This window comes from Lithobates pipiens, unplaced genomic scaffold (assembly GCF_037356315.1).
Source record: "Lithobates pipiens isolate NorthernLeopardFrog02 unplaced genomic scaffold, aLitPip1_a1.2 Scaffold_18, whole genome shotgun sequence".
Taxonomy (NCBI): domain Eukaryota; kingdom Metazoa; phylum Chordata; class Amphibia; order Anura; family Ranidae; genus Lithobates; species Lithobates pipiens.
Genome location: NW_027507758.1, coordinates 191,324,318 through 191,346,284, shown reverse-complemented (window position 1 = coordinate 191,346,284; position 21,967 = coordinate 191,324,318). Strand labels below are relative to the sequence as shown.

Sequence of the window (21,967 nt, the reverse complement as noted above, 5' to 3'; positions counted from 1 at the left end):
ACTTTAAGTATTATTAAAATCACTGCTCCCGAAAAAACTGGCATTTTTAAAACTTGTTTTTGCATTGATACATGTCCCCTGGGGCAGAACTCAGGTCCCCAAATACTTTTTATGACATATAAGTCTTAAAAATTAGCACTTTTGATTTCTCCCATAGACTTGGTGTTCCGCGGCTTTCAAATTTGCTGTGAACACCCCAAATTGTTCGCTATTCGGCGAACACCCGATGTTCGAGTCCAACGTACATTCGACTCGAACATCGGGCTCATCCCTAGCTATTGATTTTAGTAAATCATCCTCAATAAATGCCAAATTTATTTTCCAGCCAGAGGGGAGCAGATTGTTTATGTGGCACATTCTTCTGAGCCCTAGATGACAGAGGAGCCAAGACTTTTGCAATCTGTGTGGAGAGCACTGTAGAAAAAAACATCTTCAATGAGAATGTATTGGCGCAGGGGTTTGCCTGCTGGCAGGCCTGCTGGGAGTGGGGCAAAGGAGTACCATGATTTTGAGGTAAAGTGCTGAGGATTTTTCAATAGTACAGAAATTTCCCACAGTGGAGGCTAAAGAACTTTAAAGTAAGGTAAAAACCTTGTCCTGTTACTCCCCTAAATAACAACACCCAAAACTATTTTTACCTTACAAAACTGCTCTACAGATTCACTGTAATCTTGGACATAGAATCTGCTGAAACCTACTTCAGAGTATACACGAGGGGTCTTCAAAACATTTCCACATTTTTATATTTTTGTTGGAAATGGTGAGGGCGGAACGAATGGAAAACTGCATTTAATAGTAGGACCAGACACTACAAATACCATGTAACGCACTTTGGTCTCTACAATGCTCCTACAGTTTTCCAGGTATTTATTAACAATGCCCTTCGAGATATGCTGCAGCAATGTGGTTTACCTCGATGATATTCTCATATATTCTAAATCCCCAGAGAACCACCACACAGACGTCTTCCGTGTGCTACAGAGTTAACCTCCCTGGCAGTATGATTATTTCAGATTTTTAAAGCTCAAAGAGGTACAATGTTTTGCATGGAAATTTGAAGTTCTATATTGTAGACCTGTAATGTTTAGGAATAACGCACTTAAATTTGTCCAAACAAGAGTCTAGTAGACATCCTGGGTATGATAAAGTTTGAAACACAAAATCATAAATTATAATATAATAAATAACTATAAATAATTATAAGAAATAATAATATAATAATAATACAAATTATTCAATAATGTAATCAAATCAAAAACACAGAAATTTGCTCAGTTGTAGAATTGTCACTGTCATTACTTTCAGTGTTTGATGATGGATTTCACCACAAATTACTATAGCTCAATTCTGCAAGTGATTCTAATTTATTATCGCTGTTTTCTAGCTGGTCTAAAACCGCTTTTGATATAAAGGGACACTTTTTGGTTGCTATGGACAATCTCCAGTTTCCAGGCAGAAAGAACAGTATTTATAATATAAAACTGCATGTAGGGCACTGGACAAACCACTAGGGACAAAAGGAATGTGAAATGTATGTGTAATGTGTTTTTTACTTTTTGAATTTTGTGTCGTGCTCCGTCCCCATGCGTCGCAAAGCTCGCAGGGAACGGAGCTCAGCACAATGATAGATCTGGACAGCTCGCACACACAGCGGGGAGACATCGCAGGATCCTGGGGACAAGGTAAGCTATGCGATCCCGAGCTCTGGGTTACCGCTTTTGGTACTGAAAATTCATCCCGAGCCACACTCTGGATTACCGCTAAGGAGGTTCAGAGAGAACAACCTGTATTGCAAGTTGGAAAAATGTGAGTTCCATTGTGAACAGGTTCCATTTTTGGGTTATATCTTTCTACTGTTGGGTTTTCGATGGACCCAGAGAAACTATGTGCAATCTTACAGTGGCCTTGACCCATAAGTCTACATCCTCTACAACGTTTTCTTGGCTTTGCCAATTATTATCGGAAATGTATTTGTAATTTCCCTTTTCTGTTCAAACCCCTGACTGATGTGACCAGGAAGGACAGCAACCCACAGAATTGGTCCCTGGATTCCATTAAAGCCTTTCAATCCCTCAAGGCTGCTTTTGCTACAGCTCCTGTGCTGGCACATCCTGATCCTACATTTCTCGTCATTCTTGAAGTGGATGCATCTGAGACTGGAGTAGGTGCTCTCCTGTCTCAACATTCTACCTCTGAGAGCTCTATGCATCCGTGGGTACTTTTCTAAAAAAAAACTCTCCAGCAGAATGCAATTACGAAATTGGGGACAAATAATTATTAGCCATCATTTTAGCTGTTAAAGAATGGTGGCATCTGCTCAAGGGTACTACTGTGCCAGTCCTCATTTTCACTGACCATAAGAATCTCACATTTAACGCTCATCTCCCAGAAGGGCACGGGGGGCTCTTTTTCTGTCAAGCTTCAATTACTTAGTCTAATTCTTACCCGGTACAAAGAATATAAGGCAGATGCATTGTCACAACAGTTTTCCTCCTCGTCCAAGATGGAGTCTGTTCCTACTCCTGTGATACCCTTGGATTACATTTTAGCCACTATTTGCACTAGTCTCACTTCAGCTTTGGGTGAGAGAATTCTGCCCTCTCAGATCCATCCTGAAAAACCTCATGACTACTGCTTTGTCCCCAAGAATCTCTGCATTGCTTTGCTCCAGACTTAACATTTTCCTAAAGCAACTCATATGCTGCGTACACACGACTGGACTTTCCAGGCAGACTAGGTCCAGTAGCCAATAGCTTCCCTTGTGTCGTATTTGGTCCGTCGGACCAGCATACAGACAAACGGTTTCCCCGATAGCAATTGAGTCCATAGGACAGGTTTGAAACATGATTTATTTCTAGGTCCGTTGCATTTATTAAATGAAAAATTATTGGATTAGCCCACACACGATCGGATTGTCTGACGGACTGATTCCGTCAGACCTAGTCTGTGACCCCTCAAAGCTCCTTGTCCCCATGTTGATGAGGACAAGGGCCTCATCCTCACAACCCTGGCTGGTGGTTGTGAGGGTCTGCGGGCGGGGGCTTATCAGAATCTGGAAGCCCCCTTTAACAAGGGGACCCCCAGATCCCGCCCCCCCCTGTTTGAAATGGTAAGGGGGTACAAAAGTACCCCTACCATTTCACAAAGAAAGTGTAAAAATGGTTAAATAAGACAAACACACTTTTGAAAAATTCCTTTATTAAAAATAAAAAAAATAAAATAAATAAAAAAAAGATTCCAGCGGTGCTAATCCACTCTTGCTATCCAGCGACGAATCTCCGGGGTCCAGCGATGGATGATCATATCCAGCGACGGGGGATCTCTCAGTCCAGCGCTGTCCATACATCCGTCTTCTGTCTCCAGTGCGGAGACACTGCGGAGATCCCAGCGCTGACATTTCTTATATTAGGAGGGCGGGGCCACCCGTCACCTGACCCCGCCCCCTCTGACACTGGTGAAGGGAGCCAGGGGTTCCCCAGTGACGTATGGGTGACCCTGCCCCCTCTGATGTAACGGAAACCTGCGATACATCAGAGGGGGCGGGGTCACCCACACGTCACTGGGGAACCCCTGGCTTCCCTCTCCAGCGTCAGAGGGGCGGGGTCAGGAGACGGGTGGCCCCGCCCTCCTAATATAAGAAACGTCAGCGCTGGGATCTCCGCAGTGTCTCCGGAGTGGAGACAGAAGATGGATGTATGGGCAGCGCTGGACTGAGAGATCCCCGTCGCTGGATATGATCATCCATCGCTGGACCCCGGAGATCCGTCGCTGGATAGCAAGAGTGGATTAGCACCGCTGGAATCTTTTTTTAATTTTTTTTATTTTTAATAAAGGAATTTTTCAAAAGTGTGTTTGTCTTATTTAACCATTTTTACACTTTCTTTGTGAAATGGTAGGGGTACTTTTGTACCCCCTTACCATTTCAAACAGGGGGGGGGTGGGATTTGGGGGTCCCCTTGTTAAAGGGGGCTTCCAGATTCTGATAAGCCCCCCGCCCGCAGACCCTCACAACCACCGGCCAGGGTTGTGAGGATGAGGCCCTTGTCCTCATCAACATGGGGACAAGGTGCTTTAAAGGGTTCACAGACCCCCAAAGCATCCTCCCAATGTTGAGGGTATGTGGCCTGGTACGGTTAAGGAGGGAGGGGGGGCCGCTCTCTCGTCCCCCCCTCTTTTCCTGCGGCCTGCCAGGTTGCATGCTCGGATAAAGGGTCTGGTATGGATTTTTAGGGCGACCCCCACGTCAATTTTTTTTTTATTTGATGCGGGGTTCCCCTTAATATCCATATCAGACCTGAAGGGTCTGGTATGGATATTTAGGGGGACCCCCACGTCAATTTTTTTTTAAATTTGACACGGGGTTCCCCTTAATATCCATGTCAGACCTGAAGGGCCTGGTAATTGAATTTAGGGGAACCCCCACGCTTTTTTTTTTTTTTTATCAATGAATGAATGAATTGTCGGCTAATACAGAGAACACTCATTGAATGTTCTCTGTATTATGGGGAGCCAACAATTTAGCCGCAAGTGATTTTAAAAGACTTTTTTTCCTGCACAAATGACACTTTGTGCAGGGACAGTTCTAAGCACCAGAAACATGCGCCCCTTCACAGGCATACTATAGATACCCCCCAGCTACGAAATTTAAAGGAATATTACACTTTTATTGTTTCACTTTAATCATTATTAAAATCACTGCTCCTGAAAAAACGGCCGTTTTTAAAACTTTTTTTTGCATTGATCCATGTCCCCTGGGGCAGGACCCAGGTCCCCAGACACTTTTTAGGACAGTAACTTTCATATTACCCTTTAAAATGAGCACTTTAGATTGTGAACATTCGAGTCCCATAGACATTAATAGGGTTCTAAAGTTCACACGAAGTTTAGGTCTGTTCGCAGGTTCTGGTGCAAACCGAACAGGGGGGTGTTCGGCTCATCCCTAACTGTGAATGAAAGTTTGACTTATCCGGTAGATAATGCTCATATGCTTAGGGATCCAAGGGATAAGAAGCTGGAATTCCTATTATAAAAAAAAAAAATCTCTGATGACTGCTGTATGTCAATCATTGAGAGATCAGTTTAAACAGGTGCTCAAGGTTATTACTGATCAGCAGGCCAGAATTTAGCTAGAGTTACCAGTGGCATTATGTTTAGCAATAGACGCCATGAGATTCTATTCTTCAAGCCTCACGCCTTACGCTTGGGCTGGTGCATAGGCATAGAATCTTGTGCTTGGTCAGCCGAAGCATCATGCAAAGATCCTGGCTAGTTTTCCTTTTCGGTGAACAGCTATTTGGGGATGATTTGGATAAATACATCCAAAAAAGTTCTAGTGGAAAAAAGTACCCTTTTGCTAGTTAGGAAGAGGAGTAATCGTATTTCATTTAAACAAGATCCTTCTCCAGTGTCAGGAGCATCTGCCCCCAGGCAGTCATGACGGCCTCCGCCGTCAAGTTCAAGAGGGAAACTGGAGCCTCCTTATGAGGGGGTGCCCCCGTTTGCTCGAAGTGGGGGGAAGACTTCTGCTGTTCTCACGGGTCTGGTAGGAAGAGTGTCGAGAGACTACGGGCACATCACCCTGAAAACGCCCAATCTTGTCTGATCTCAGAGGCTAGTTTGACTGTAAAATAATTGATGTGTGCCCTGGGGTACAAAGGCTTCTCAAATTTCACCAGTTTCTCCAGCATTGCCTTCCTCTTTATTTTGTTAGGACCCATAATAAATGGGTATTTTTTTTTTCACAAATACTTGCCTATGTGTTTTACTTCAAAAAGGACAGTTTCTTTGTGAGTAGGCAGGTACATTTCAAAAATACAATGTCAAATTAACAAGGGACACCAACCAACCTCCTTGAGGTGAAAAAATACAAGATAATAATGGTGTTGTGGTAACTTGACACACAAACGAGAAATAATATTATGGAGAGCACTAGAAAAAAAAAAGCAGATCTTGATAAAAAAAACTAATTAAAAAAAAAAAAAGTATTATGGAGATCTGACAATTTTTTTTTTATATATTATTCATGAGATCACAAGAAATTATAAAGAAATCAGTTTGTGAGAACTCTGTGTGAATATGAGCAGCAAAACAACTTCATTCTTCTAGCATTATAAAGAAGAAGATAATGCGCTGCATTAAAAGATTTCAAAATTTACAGCATGACAAATGTGCTATCTCCATTACGAACGCTAGTTTTACCAGACCGAGTGCTTTCGTCTCGTAATTTATACTGAGCATGGGCGGCACTTTGTGCGTCGGAATTGTGTACACACGATCAGAATTTACGTGAACGGATTTTGTTGTCGGAAAATTTGAGAACCAGATCTCAAATTGCGATGGAAATTCCGATGGAAACTGTCTGATGGAGCCTACATACGGTTGTAATTTCTGACAACAAGCTCCGATCGCACATTTGCCGTCGGAAAGTACGACCGTGTGTACACGGCATTAGAGTCTGCAAAAGACTTCAGAGGGCATAGGTTGATCTTCCAGCAGGACAATGACCCTAAACATACAGCCAGAGCTACAATGGAATAGTTTAGATAAAAGCATATTCATGTGTTAAAATGGCCCAGTTAAAGTCCATTAAGAATCTGTGGCAAGACTTGAAAATTGCTGTTCACAGACGCTTTTCATCCAATCTGACAGCTGGAGCTACTGTATTTTGCAAAGGATGGGCAAAAATGTCGCTCTTTAGATGTGCAAAGCTGGTAAAGACACACCCAAAAAAACTTGCCGATTTAATTGCAGCAAAAGGTGGTTCTACAAATTATTGACTAAGGGGGATCTGAATACAAATGCACGCCACACTTTTCAGATATTTATTTGTAAACATTTTGAAACTATTTATTATATATACGTTGCATCAGTGGTTCCACTTCAGTTATATTTACTTTACTTTATACTATACACTACTTGACCTGCTCACAAAACCTATTTACAAATGTAAATCCAGTAGGCTTCCAGTAATCTTCTCTGCTGCCAATGCTGCTGAATGCTACTCCTTAGCTGAGCTATGGTCCCACCAAAGTTAGTTGGGAAACCAACACTTCTGGAGTTTCAGTCCCTTGGGTGCCTGACATTTCTCAGTGGTTTGTTATGCCAGCTTCCATATCAAATCTGGACACATTGGTGCTGTCTGGTAGCAGAAGAGACCAACAAGAGATGAGGGGACCCAGGAGATTGACAATCCCAGAAGTGTTGGCTGACTTTGGTTTGTACTTTTCTTTAAAAATTATTTTAAAGTTAGAAACTGAAGTATCTTGCCCTGGACACTACTCATGACATGGCTTTTTAATTACCCACATTTGTTTCTTTTTTCTGTTAGTATTGTTTAAAAAAAAACTCTTGTAATTTGATATTTAGTGATCTAAAAATCATAATCAGAGGCAAAATGTCATTAGTCGGGTGAAGTGAAATCTTCTGATAATAAGCCCCCCTTCAGCAAAAATGTGGAAAATACATACCGTATATACTCGAGTATAAGCCGAGATTTTCAGCCTCTTTTTTGAGGCTGAAAGTGCCCCCCTCGGCTTATACTCGAGTCATCGCTGTCTGCCCGCTCGAACAGCGTGTCGAGCAGACAGACAGCGGCCATTCTATTCAAAAGCCGCGCCTCCGGCTCCGCCTTCGCCTGTGATAGGCGGAACACTGAATTTCCCAGCAGCCTGTGTTCCGCCTATCACGGACATCGTATCATCCTCGTACTACGGACGAGGATGATACGACGTCTGTGATAGGCGGAACACAGGCTGCTGGGAAATTCAGTGTTCCGCCTATCACAGGCGAAGGCGGCGGCGCAGCTTTTGAATTTTACAATGGCCGCCGACGAAGAGGGCACGGGACGGGACGGGACGGGGGCAAGGCAAGGCAAGGCACGACACGGCACGGGACGGAGGCAAGGAGGCAAGGTAAATCCCCCCTTCCTTGTGTGCTGTGTGTTTTTCAGTCCTTTGCTCACAAAGAAATGATCTTTTCAGAACAAGCCAGAGAGTTTCAGAGGAACATTAATAATTCATATGCCTACAGAATGCGGCTGCTTGCTCTTATCAGCAGATAATTCTGGCCAGAACAATCCCTGATTACATGTGTTTATTGTGCCCTCGAATGCCTTCCATAACCCTGTGTACATAAAGATTCATTATTCTTCACCGGCACTATGGCTCACCCTATAGGGCATCATAACACCATAAAGAAAGTAGGATCATCCCAAATAGGGATCTGTAGTCCCTTTAAAGCCCAACTCCATGAAACAAATTGCTGGTTATTAGGAGGCTCGGGACAAAGGTAGGCTGGACACACACACACACACACACACACACACACATACACACACACACATACACACACACACACACATACACACACACACACACACACACACACACACACACACACACACACACGGATGGATGGAGACACACACAGGGATGGATGGATGGATGGAGACACACACACACAGGGATGGATGGATGGATGGATGGAGACACACACACACAGGGATGGATGGATGGATGGACACACACACACACAGGGATGGATGGACGGACACACAGGGATGGACGGACACACAGGGATGGACGGACACACAGGGATGGACGGACACACAGGGATGGACAGACACACACACAGGGATGGACAGGCATGTCTCACCCTCGGCTTATACACGAGTCAATAAGTTTGCCAGTTTTTTTGGGGGTAAATTGGGGGCCTCGGCTTATATTCGGGTCGGCCTATACTCGAGTATATACGGTACATAACAAATGTCTCCCAAAACAGAACATATACGAATTTATTGATTATATAAATGATTATAATTACTTTACCAAAGGCAGCAGGCTCGTTCAGTGCTTTTTCCACAGGAGCACTTCTGTTCTGCACTGGATCTCTCAGTCTGTCTGTTGGCTCCTCCTGCCAGTCCCTCTCCTCCTTCAGTTGTCTCCAGATGACTGAAGGCATATAAACTCTTGATTGCGCTTCAACTGATATAGACTTGAAGCCCTCATCTGTTTCTTCATGAGCCTCTTGCGCTAGAACATGAACAAATAAGAACAATATGAAGAGATACATGACACCTATAGCCTATGTAATGTATTTTAAATCCTTTTTTAATTTAGTCAATTTAGTCATGTCGATGCACAGAAATCACAGACAATTCTTGGATATTCTTCTACACTACAGTATAGTTATGCGAAAAATCCTGGTTCCAGACCCGACACATCCTGTGTTTTTGTACAATGAATTAGCAGCAAAACTCTGATGAGGTCATCCAAGTGTTGTCTCCTCTGCTTGTATGTTTATAGTATCAATGTTCAAAAGTAATGTAGCACTTGTTATTTGCAGTATTGTATCTTCCACTGTAGTGTCAATCTTTTTTGCAGAAGTGTGTATGAAACACAATAATACTCTTCTTTGACCCAACAGCCGACAATGCACTCACCATATATTTGGCTCTACAGTACTAAGGATCAGATGTTGCTTGTTAGTACCACATCTGGACCTTCCACTGCTCCACTACACCCAATAATGACTACAGTTAAGGGTGCACCTATGACTCTCTTTTCTTACTTCTGATTAGAGGTGAGCTATACATCCCCCTGTTCGGTTTGCAGCAGAACTCCCGAACGGGGGAAAAGTTCTGACCCAAATGGCGAACCCCACTGAAGCCTATATGAGTCGAAAAGGGAGAATGAAAAGTGCCAATTTTGAAGGCTTATATGCAAGTAATTGGCCATAAAAGAGGTATGGGGGTCCTGGTATTGCCCTGGGTGACATATATCAAAGCTAATTTTTTTAAAAACAATCTTTTTTTTTTAGGAGCAGTAATTTTAATGATGCTTAAAGTGCAACAGTAAAAATGAAAAAATCCTTTAAATTTAGTTGGGGGGTCCACTTAGTCTACCTGTAAAGTAGTGCATCTCCAGCATGCATACAACATACTGCAGCAAAACTAAAATTTCGAAAGAAATAAAAAATTAATTAAAATCACATTTAAATTGACTTGCAGTTGGAATTGCCGACACCTGGCTATTTAAAAAAAATTCAGGTCTGGTATTGGAGAACCCCTTGCCAATTTTTTTTTTTAAATGACGTGAGGTCCCACCCAAAATCCATACCAGTCCCTTATCCGAGCATGCAGCCTGGTAGGTCAGTAAAAGGGGGGAAGGGCAAGGGCCCCCCCTCCTGAACCATACCAGGCCACATGCCCTCAATATGGGGGGGGGGGTGCTTTGTCTCCATGTTGATGGGCACAATGGTCTCTTCCCCTTCCCCTCTCAAGGCTGCAGTTATCTCCTCGCCTAGTGTGTATGATGCATGCATGTTTTTATCCCCCAAGTGCATAACTTTACATTTATTAACCACTTCAATACAGGGCATTTATACACCCTTCCTACCCAGAATAATTTTCAGCTTTCAGCACTCTCACACTTTGAATGACAATTACTCAGTCATGCTACCCTGTACCCAAACACATTTTGTATCATTTTTTTCTCACAAATAGAGCTTTCTTTTGGTGGTATTTAATCACTGCTGGGTTTTTATTTTTTGCAATATAAGCGAAAAAAGAGAGAACATTTTGAAAACAAAACACATTTTTTTAGTTTCTATTGTAAAATTTTGCAAAGAAGTCATTTTTCTTCATAAATTTGGGCCAAAATGTATACTACTACATATCTTTAGTAAAAAAAATAACCCAAATTCGTGTATATTATTTAGTCTCTGTGAAAGTTATAGAGTCTACTATGGTGCAAATCATTGAAAATTGATCACACCTGATGTACTGAAGGCCTATCTCATTTCTTGAGACCCTAACAAGCCAGGGAAGTATAAATACCCCCCCAAATGACCCCTTTTTGGAAAGTAGACATTCCAAGGTATTTAGTAAGAGGCATGGTGAGTTTTTTTAAGTTATTTCTCTCCCACAGAACATGCATATTTGCAATGACACCCCAAAATACATTCTGATACTCCTCCTGAGTATAGCGATACCACATGTATGAGACTTTTACACAGCCTGGCCACATATCAGCCCAACATCCAAGTAGCACCTCCAGGTGCCCTAGGAGCAGAAATTACACAACTCATTTGATGACAACCTATCACACTTTTGAAGGCCCTGGAGCACCAGGACAATGGAAACACCCATCAAATGACCCCTTTTTGGAGCGCTAACATGGTTCATTTTCTTCCAGAAGTTTTTTGAAAATGTGGAAAAAATATGAAAATACATTTTTTTTACACCAAGTTGTCCATTTATAAGATATTTCCAACACACAACATGTACATAGCAAAAATTACACCCCTCGAAATACATTCTGCTACTCCTCCTGAGTATGGTGATACCACATGTGTGAGACTTTTACATAGCCTGGCCACATACTGAGGTCCAACATTAAAGTGTACAATCATAAATTACACATCTCATTTCTCAACCAACTATTACATTTTGAGGACCCTGGAGCACCAGGACAATGGAAACGCCCACAAAATGACCCCATTTTGGAAAGCTAAGAACCCAACGTATAATTTATGAGGCATAATGAGTCTTTAAAACAGTTAATTTTTTCCAAATTAAAAAATGTAAAACACATTTTTTTTACACAAAGTTGTCGATTTATAAGATATTTCCAGAGGTCAAGTCCTGGGGAAAAAAGTGTGGGAACTCCCACCCAAGATCCACTCCCGCACCAAAAAAAAAAAAAAAAACTTACACTCATATGCATATATATTTCACAGAAAATACAGTACATTTATTGTAAAGTGCCAGTTTACAAAAACAAAATAAGTTAATTTGTCAAACAGAATAATCAACACAATGGATGATGATCTTTCCCTCGCAGGGAATTTCTAACACAAATACACCCTGTTCCAAATTCAAATACAGCAAATTAGAAAATATCCCACAAACTGGAATAACGTTGCCCTTGCCGTGCAAGATTATCAGCAACGGATCAAAAAACTCACGGATCGGATCATTCCTTGGATAAGAGTCACGGATCGGATCATTTTTCGGATCAGCAAATAATAATTGAATTTGCAAAACCTGTGAAAATGTCACCACCATATAGTCCCCACTGCAATATACATCTCCTCCACTGTAATATACATCTCCCCCACTGTAATATCCACATCATATCCCCAATAATATTTTGGCTGAGCATGGATGGGTATGGCTGGGTATTAGCAAAATATGTATTGGCAGGGTATTGCAGAGTATTGGCAGGGTATGGCAGAGTATTGGCAGGGAATGGCAGATTATTGCTGGGTATTGCAGAATTTTGGCAGGGCATTGCTCTGTATTGCAGGGTAAGTATTGCAGAGTCTTGTCAGAGTAAGTATTGGCAGGGTAAGTATTGCAGAGTAAGTATCGGCAGGGTAGGTATTGCAGAGTATTGGCAGGGTATTGCAGAGTATTGATAGGGTATTGCAGAGTATTGGCAGGGTATGTATTGCAGAGTATTGGCAGGGTATGTATTGCAGAGTATTGGCAGGGTATTTCAGAGTATTGGCAGGGTATTGCAGAGTATTGCAGAGTATTGGCAGGGTATTGCAGAGTATTGGCAGGGTATTGCAGAGTACTTGCCGGGTGTGTATTGCAGAGTATTGGCAGGGTATTGCAGAGTATTGGCAGGGTATTGCAGAGTACTGGCAGGGTATTGCAGAGTACTGGCAGGGTATGTATTGCAGAGTATTGGCAGGGTATTTCAGAGTACTGGCAGGGTATGTATTTCAGAGTATCGGCGGGGTATTGCAGAGTATTGGCAGGGTATTGCAGAGTAATGGCAGGGTATGTATTGCAGAGTATTGGCGGGTATTGCAGAGAATTGGCAGGGTATTGGGTATTGCAGAGTATTGGCAGGGTATTGCAGAGTACTGGCAGGGTATTGCAGAGTATTGGGTAATGCAGAGTATTGGCAGGGTATTGCGGAGTATTGGCGGGGTATTGCAGAGTACTGGCAGGGTATTGCAGAGTATTGGGTAATGCAGAGTATTGGGTATTGCGGAGTATTGGCAGGGTATTGCAGAGTATTGGGTATTGCAGAGTATTGGCAGGGTATTGCAGAGTACTGGCAGGGTATTGCAGAGTATTGGGTAATGCAGAGTATTGGGTATTGTGGAGTATTGGCAGGGTATTGCAGAGTATTGGGTAATGCAGAGTATTGGCAGGGTATTGCGGAGTATTGGCAGGGTATTGCAGAGTACTGGCAGGGTATTGCAGAGTATTGGGTAATGCAGAGTATTGGGTATTGCGGAGTATTGGCAGGGTATTGCAGAGTATTGGGTAATGCAGAGTATTGGCAGGGTATTGCGGAGTATTGGCAGAGTATTGCAGAGTATTGGCAGGGTATTGCAGAGTATTGGGTAATGCAGAGTATTGGGTATTGCGGAGTATTGGCAGGGTATTGCAGAGTATTGGGTAATGCAGAGTATTGGCAGGGTATTGCGGACTATTGGCAGGGTATTGCAGAGTATTGGCAGGGTATTGCAGAGTATTGGGTAATGCAGAGTATTGGGTATTGCAGAGTATTGGGTAATGCAGAGTATTGGCAGGGTATTGCAGAGTATTGGCAGAGTATTGCAGAGTATTGGGTAATGCAGAGTATTGGCAGGGTATTGCAGAGTATTGGAGTGGTATTGCAGAGTATTGGCGGTTATTTCAGAGTATTGGCGGGGTATTGCAGAGTATTAGCAGGGTATTGCAGAGTATTGGGTAATGCAGAGTATTGGGTAATGCAGAGTATTGGGTATTGCAGAGTATTGGTTAATGCAGAATATCGGCAGGGTATTGCAGAGTATTGGCAGGGTATTGCAGAGTATTGGGTAATGCAGAGTATTGGCAGGGTATTGCAGAGTATTGGCAGGTATTGCAGAGTATTGGCGGGGTATTGCAGAGTATTGGCGAGGTATTGCAGAGTATTGGCTGGGTATTGCAGAGTATTGGGCAATGCAGAGTATTGGGTATTGCAGAGTATTGGCAGGGTATTGCAGAGTATTGGCGGGTTATTGCAGAGTATTGGCGGGTATTGCAGAGTATTGGCGGGGTATTGCAGAGTATTGGCAGGGTATTGCAGAGTATTGGGTAATGCAGAGTATTGGGTATTGCAGAGTATTGGGTAATGCAGAGTATTGGCAGGGTATTGCAGAGTATTGGCAGGGTATTGCAGAGTATTGGGTAATGCAGAGTATGGGCAGGGTATTGTAGAGTATTGGCAGGGTATTGCAGAGTATTGGCGGGTATTGCAGAGTATTGGCGGGGTATTGCAGAATGCAACTTAATAACACACTAGTGACTAACCTGGTTTACTTCTCGGGAGAGAAGTAAACTGGTAGCAGTGCAGCGGCTGTGGCCCCAGGAGGCCAGGACTGTCTGGCACTGTCTGGCACTGGGTAGAGGGGAGGGAGGAGACAGTCCGGATCCAAGCAATAGGGTATTGCAGAGTACTGGCAGGGTATTGCAGAGTACTGGCAGGGTATGCATTGCAGAGTATTGGCAGAGTATTTCAGAGTACTGGCAGGGTATGTATTGCAGAGTATTGGCAGGGTATTGCAGAGTAATGGCAGGGTATGTATTGCAGAGTATTGGCGGGTATTGCAGAGTATTGGCAGGGTATTGGGTATTGCAGAGTATTGGCAGGGTATTGCAGAGTACTGGCAGGGTATTGCAGAGTATTGGGTAATGCAGAGTATTGGGTATTGCGGAGTATTGGCAGGGTATTGCAGAGTATTGGGTAATTCAGAGTATTGGTAGGGTATTGCGGAGTATTGGCAGGGTATTGCGGAGTATTGGCAGGGTATTGCAGAGTACTGGTAGGGTATTGCAGAGTATTGGGTAATGCAGAGTATTGGGTATTGCAGAGTATTGGCAGGGTATTGCAGAGTATTGGGTAATGCAGAGTATTGGGTATTGCGGAGTATTGGCAGGGTATTTCAGCGTATTGCAGAGTATTGGCAGAGTATTGGCAGAGTATTGCAGAGTATTGGCAGAGTATTGCAGAGTATTGGCAGAGTATTGCAGAGTATTGGGTAATGCAGAGTATTGGGTATTGCGGAGTATTGGCAGGGTATTGCAGAGTATTGGGTAATGCAGAGTATTGGGTATTGCAGAGTATTGGCAGGGTATTGCAGAGTATTGGGTAATGCAGAGTATCGGCAGGGTATTGCGGAGTATTGGCAGGGTATTGCAGAGTATTGGCAGAGTATTGCATAGTATTAGCAGAGTATTGCAGAGTATTGGGTAATGCAGAGTATTGGGTATTGCGGAGTATTGGCAGGGTATTGCAGAGTATTGGGTAATGCAGAGTATTGGCAGGGTATTGCGGAGTATTGGCAGGGTATTGCAGAGTATTGGCAGGGTATTGCAGAGTATTGGGTATTGCAGAGTATTGGGTATTGCAGAGTATTGGGTAATGCAGAGTATTGGCAGGGTATTGCAGAGTATTGGCAGAGTATTGCAGAGTATTGGGTAATGCAGAGTATTGGCAGGGTATTGCAGAGTATTGGAGGGGTATTGCAGAGTATTGGCGGGTATTGCAGAGTATTGGCGGGGTATTGCAGAGTATTGGCAGGGTATTGCAGAGTATTGGGTAATGCAGAGTATTGGGTATTGCAGAGTATTGGTTAATGCAGAGTATTGTCAGGGTATTGCAGAGTATTGGGTAATGCAGAGTATTGGCAGGGTATTGCAGAGTATTGGCAGGGTATTGCAGAGTATTGGCGGGTATTGCAGTGTATTGGCGGGGTATTGCAGAGTATTGGTAGGGTATTGCAGAGTATTGGCAGGGTATTGCAGAGTATTGGGTAATGCAGAGTATTGGGTATTGCAGAGTATTGGGTAATGCAGAGTATTGGCAGGGTATTGCAGAGTATTGGCAGGGTATTGCAGAGTATTGGGTAATGCAGAGTATTGGCAGGGTATTGCAGCGTATTGGCAGGGTATTGCAGAGTAATGGCGGGTATTGCAGAGTATTGGCGGGGTATTGCAGAGTATTGGCAGGGTATTGCAGAGTATTGGGTAATGCAGAGTATTGGCAGGGTATTGCAGAGTATTGGCGGGTATTGCAGAGTATTGGCGGGGTATTGCAGAGTGCAACTTAATAACACACTAGTGACTAACCTGGTTTACTTCTCGGGAGAGAAGTAAACTGGTAGCAGTGCAGCGGCTGTGGCCCCAGGAGGCCAGGACTGTCTGGCACTGTCTGGCACTGGGTAGAGGGGAGGGAGGAGACAGTCCGGATCCAAGTGGCATGTGTCTGTCGCTGGCTGCGCTGGAGGCTGTATGCGCACTGCCCACTGACTCCAGTGCGTGCCCACGTGTACGGCCGACGTCATGTGACCGGTTGCTAGACGTGGAGTGGCCCTAGCCTAGCAACCAGTCACCCGGGCGGCCGAGGAGCGGCGGACTACGCACTGAATAGCCTCAGGCGGCTAATGGGAATGGCGTTCCCGTTGTGGAAATAGGACGGGAACGCCGTTCCCATGCGTTCCGCAGGACCCAAGCCCTGGATATTTCCAACACACAGCATGTACATAGCAAAAATTACACCCCAAAATACATTCTGCTGCTCCTCCTGAGTATGGTGATATCACATATGTGAGACTGTTACATAGCCTGGCCACATACAGAGGCCCAACATTGAAGTAGCACCTTCAGGCGTTCTACAAGCATAAATTACACATCTCATTTCTCAACCACCTATTACACTTTTGAAGACCCTGGAGCACCAGGACAATGGAAACGCCCACAAAATGACCCCATTTTGGAGTGCTAACACCCCAATGTATAATCTATGAGGCATAATGAGTCTTTTGAATGGTTTATTTTTTTGGAAAATGTAAAAAAAAAAATTTTTTACACCAAGTTGTCCATTTATAAGATATTTCCAACACACAGCGTGTACAAAGCAAAAATTACACCCCAAAATACATTCTGCTACTCCTCTTGTGTATGGCAAGGCCCAATATCCAAGTAGCACCATCAGGCATTCTAGGAGCATAAATTACACATATAAATTCCTGACAACCATCACATTGTAGAAGGCGTGTCATATTTCTAACACATAGCATGTACTGTACATACCAATTACAAACCAAAATACATTCTGCTCTGCAAAGGGTAAAAAAAAGGTTACCTGCATATTTAGTAGTGCAGTGGTCCACAGAGGAGAGCATTGGTCCAGGCAGCAGGCAGGAACGTGGACAGTAACAGCAAGACAGGCAGCAGGCAGGAATACTGTCCATAATCAGTACAGGTAGAGATGTTGTCAGCACAGCCAAAGAAATGGTCCAGGTAGCCGGCAAGGATGTGGTCAGCAGCAGTAAAAGGATTGCCCAGGCATCAGGCAGGAATACTGTCCATAGTTAGTACAGGCAGCAGGCAGAGATATTGTCAGCACAGCCAAAGTATTTGTCCAGGCAGCAAGCAGGACCATCAAGCTTAGGGCCTCATCAGGAAAGAGAGGGGACAGGGGTAGAGACTTCTCCCACCCAAATCTCTTTGAAGCCTCCGGACAACCAGACCCTGTTCTGGGAACACAGAACACCAAAAACTGTTTTTTCTCAACTTAGAACACTCTTCTGGAGCCCCTCACATATGTGAGACCCCTGTGTAGGGTGAAGGATCAGTCCAAGGGGCAGGCAAAAACATGGTCAACAGGCCGAGGTCAGTGCAGGTAAAAGTCAGAAATAGATGGTAGGCAGAGGCATAGTTGATAGTCCAGGATCAGTTCACATGAAAGGCAGAAACATGGCGGATAAACAAAGCAGACGGCAGGCAGAGGCATAGTCGATATACAGGCCAGGGTCAGTTCACATGGAAGGCAATGATATGGTTGGTTGAGGCACCAGGGAAATATTCAGGACATAAATTTAAAACAGGGAAATGGCAGTATTAGAAATATGGGCTAATAGTTTACAAGAGTGTGATAGCGTCTGAAGCATTCTCCGATGCAAAGGCCAGGTTGGGAGGGACATTGGGGACAATGGAAACTGGTGTCTTTCCTAACTCCTCTTTTGGTGCATACCCAACATTTTTTTGGCGCCTTCTTCTGGCTGCTGATGGTGGAATATGGTCAGGAAAATTATGCTCATGTAGCCTGCTGACACAATCAGAGGGAATGCTTTCTGGGGGGGGGGGGGGATCCTTGTTGATAAATCAGGGCAGTGACAATGTCTTTGATAAACTTTAGGAAGGTGTTGGGTGTTTCCATTGATTTTTGATAGATGATGAAAGAATTATACATGGCCAAATGAAAAAAGTAAATTGCGACATTTTTATACCAGAAGAGGATTTTTTTTGTTGATAGATAGGGCTGCAACATTTAATAATTTAAATCCACCCCCTTCCCCATGAACTTATTGTGCTTGAGGATACAGGACAGGAAGGCTTTCAAACGGGACCGTGTCTTCTGTCAAGTTCCACCGAGGTGTCATCATGGATTGTGGACATGATGTAGACATCTTTCCTATCCCTTCACTTCACAGCCAACACTTCCTCATTCCCCAAGCTTGTTGATTCCCCCCTTTGTAGCCTTATGGTGACTAGACTCTGTGGGAAGCCCTTTCTGTTTTTTCTTGCTGTACCACAGGCCAAAGTATTCTTCAGTTACAGGTGGCGGAAAAGGGGCAAACTAGTATAATAATTGTCCATATCAATGTGATACCCCTTTTGTAAGAGTGGAAATGCCAACTCCCAGACAATTTTCCTGCTTATTCCCATGTACGGTGGACACTCAGGGGGCTGGAGCTGGGTGTCTTTGCCTTCGTACATGCGAAAAGATATGCACATATCTGGTGGAGCTTTCACAGAGCTTGTTGATCTTCAATCCGTACCTCGCCCTCCTACTGGGGATATACTGCTCGATTCCCTGCAGGCCTGTGAAATGGACCAGAGATTCATCCACAGACATGTTCTGGTCAGGGATATAAAGTTTGGCAAACTTCTTGGAGAAAAAATCAATTAGGGGGCGAATTTTATATAATTTATCAAAGTCTGTGTGATTTCGGGGGGGAGGGGGGGCACTCTAAGTTATCACTGAAATGCAGGAAGCGAATTATAATTTCAGATTGGGACCTGGACATGACAGATAAAAAAATTGGCATGTGATGGATAAGGTTGGTAAACCAATATGCATGCACTTAATTTTTTTGAGCGTTAGGCCGAAAAACAATTTAAGCTCTTCCACTGTTAGGGGTCTCCATTCAAAAGGGCGGGCATAGCTTGAGCTGGGGTTGTTCTCTATGAATCTTTGGGCACAAAGATTGGTTTGGTCCACAATGCCTTGAACTAATTAGTCAGGGAAAAATAAATTAAAAAAATCCATTTCAGAAAAACCTTCAGTGTTGACCTGCACACCTGGCTGTGCTGTGAAAAGGGGAATTGGGGCTGACCCTGTGCTAGAAGGCAGCCACAATGGGTTTGCCAAGGCATCCGGCAGCTGGATTTGATTGGCTTTGTGCTGAGGTTCTCTCCTGATCGCCACAATGCAGAAAGACATGTTTCCAGAATGTGGCCTATGCACCTCTTCACTCTCCTCCCTGCCAGAGGATTACCGTGATTTTAGCGATGCCTTTGCAATGCTCCAGCAGTTATCCAGGAATTTATCAACAATGTCCTCCCAGATTTGTTTTGGCTATGTGTGGTGGTTTATCCCGGCAATATCCTAATTTTTTCCATGTCCCTAGAGAGCCACCACACAGATGTCTGTCGTGCTTCAGAAGCTGAGAGAGAACAATCTCTATTGTAAATTGGAGAAGTGCAAGTTCCATTGTGAACAGGTTAAATTCCCGGGTTATGTAATTTCCATTGCTGGTTTTTTGATAGACACAGAGAATCTTTCAGCAGTCCTACAGTGGCTCTGACCCATGGGAATACATCCTCTGCAACATTTTCTAGGCTTTGCAAATTATTATTGAATGTTTATTTGTAACTTCTCGTCTCTTGTCAAGCCCCTGACTGATATGACCAGAAAGGACGGTAACTCAGAGAGTTGGTCACAGAGTCCATTAAGGCCTTTGAGAGTCTCAAAGCTCTCTAGCTGTCTTTGTTTCTGCTCCTGTGTTGGCACATCCTGATCCTACATAAACCTTTATCCTTGATATTAATGCTTCTGAGACTGGAGTTGACGCCCTTCTGTCTCAACGTCCTACTTCTGAGAGTGCTATGCATCCTTGTGGCTACTTTTCAAAGAAATTGTCTCCTGCGGAATGCAATTACAAGATTGGGGACAGAGAGTTGTTAGCGATCATTTTTAGCCCTTAAAGAATGGAGCCATCTCCTCGAAGGTACCACTGTGCCGGTTCTCATTCTTACTGACCATAAGAATCTCACATTCTTGTCTGAAGCTAAATGTCTCTCTCTCAGAAGGGCACAGTGGGCTCTTTTCTTGTCAAGTTTTAATTACATTGTCTCATTCTTACCTGGTACTAAGAATGTAAGGGCTGACGCTTTGTCATGATAATTTTCCTCCACTTCAAAGATGGAATCGGTTCCTGTTCCTGTGATTCCTCCTGATCGTATTCTGGCTATGGTTCGCACCAGTCTTACTTCTCCTTTGTGTGACAAAATTCTTGCTGCTCAGGTCTATGCTCCTCCTGAGAAACCTTGTGACCGCTGCTTTGTCCCTGAGAGTCTCCATACTGCCGTGCTTCAGACTTACCATTCTCCCAAGGCTGCTGGTCACCCTGGGAAGAATCAACTCTTTTAGGCCATTTCCCAACAATTCTGGTGGCCTAATCTATGTGCTAATGTAGCCGTAGCCTTCGTAGCTGCTTGTTCCGTGTGTGCTCAGAATAAGACACCACAACACCTTCCAGTGGGCTTCCTGCAACCCATACCCAATGGAGAGAGGCCTTAGACCCACCTGTCCATTGGATTCCAACACAGTTATCCTTATGGTGGTTGATAATTTCTCGAAGATGTCTCATTATATTCCACTTAAGAAGTTGCCCACATCTAAGGAACTGGCTTCCATTTTTACTCGAGAGATCTTTTGCTTACATGGGCTACCCAAGGTGATCGTTCTCCTCTGCATATCACCCGCAGTCTAATGGGGCCGCAGAACGAGCCAACCAGTCACAATAGTGCCTTGAATTCTGCTTCCCGATTGTCCCTTGTCCCCGTTTATGGCAAACTATGGTTTCCAACCTTCCATTTTGCCTGACTCATTTGTTCCGCAGAGCATCTCTGCTTTAGAGGAGCATCTTGGTGGTCTTTTTTCCACTTGGGCACAAGTCCAGGAGGCTTTGCGACATGCCAAAGATAGGTAAAGACTCCATGCTGACCGCAGACGCCTGTGCCTTCCTACCAGGTTGGGGACAGGGTCTGGCTGTCATCTCGCAACCTCCGACTCTGTGTTCCCTCACTGAAGTTGGCGGCTCGGTTTATTGGGCCTTTCCATATTCTCTGCAGGATTAACCCAGTGGCTTACGCTTTAGACCTTTCTTCTGTATCTCAAATGTATTCCATGTCTCCTTATTAAAACCTTTGGTCTGCAACTGCTTTACCACCTCTGTGCCACGTCCTCACCCAATACAGTTTGAGAACTATGGGGGGTATGAATTACAGTGCATTGTTGACCTCCGCAGGTTCCGTGGGCATATACAGTACCTGGTGCATTGGAAAGGGTATGGTCTGGAGGAATGCTCTTGGGTATCATCCTCAGACGTACATGCCCCTGTCCTCCGAGCTTTCCATAGACATTCTCCCCTCAAACCTTGTAGTCCTCCAAGGGGGAGGGGTCATCGAGGAGGAGGGTACTGTCAGGGCTGGGCTCAGCCGTTCCTTCTCAGGGCAGACTGCTCAGCTGTCGGTTAATTGCCAGCTTCAATCTCCAAAGTGTTTAAGGGCTGTATAGTGTTAAACCCTACCTTATTAGATGTACTTTTAATAGGCTGTTTAGCCTTAAAGGGGTTGTAAACCCTTGTGTTTTTTCACCTGCATTAAGGTGAAAAAAAAACTCTGACAGTGACC

At 44.0% G+C, this 21,967-nt stretch overlaps 1 protein-coding gene across 1 annotated transcript in view; it reads right to left on the bottom strand.

The window, feature by feature from the left end:
• The window catches only part of ARHGEF33 (Rho guanine nucleotide exchange factor 33), a 282,191-nt gene that overhangs the window by 118,310 nt on the left and 141,914 nt on the right, over nt 1–21,967 (bottom strand). The window contains exon 7 of the mRNA XM_077486478.1: nt 8,826–9,029. Coding sequence (XP_077342604.1) covers nt 8,826–9,029 — 204 coding nt within the window. The remainder of the gene's footprint in view (nt 1–8,825; nt 9,030–21,967) is intronic.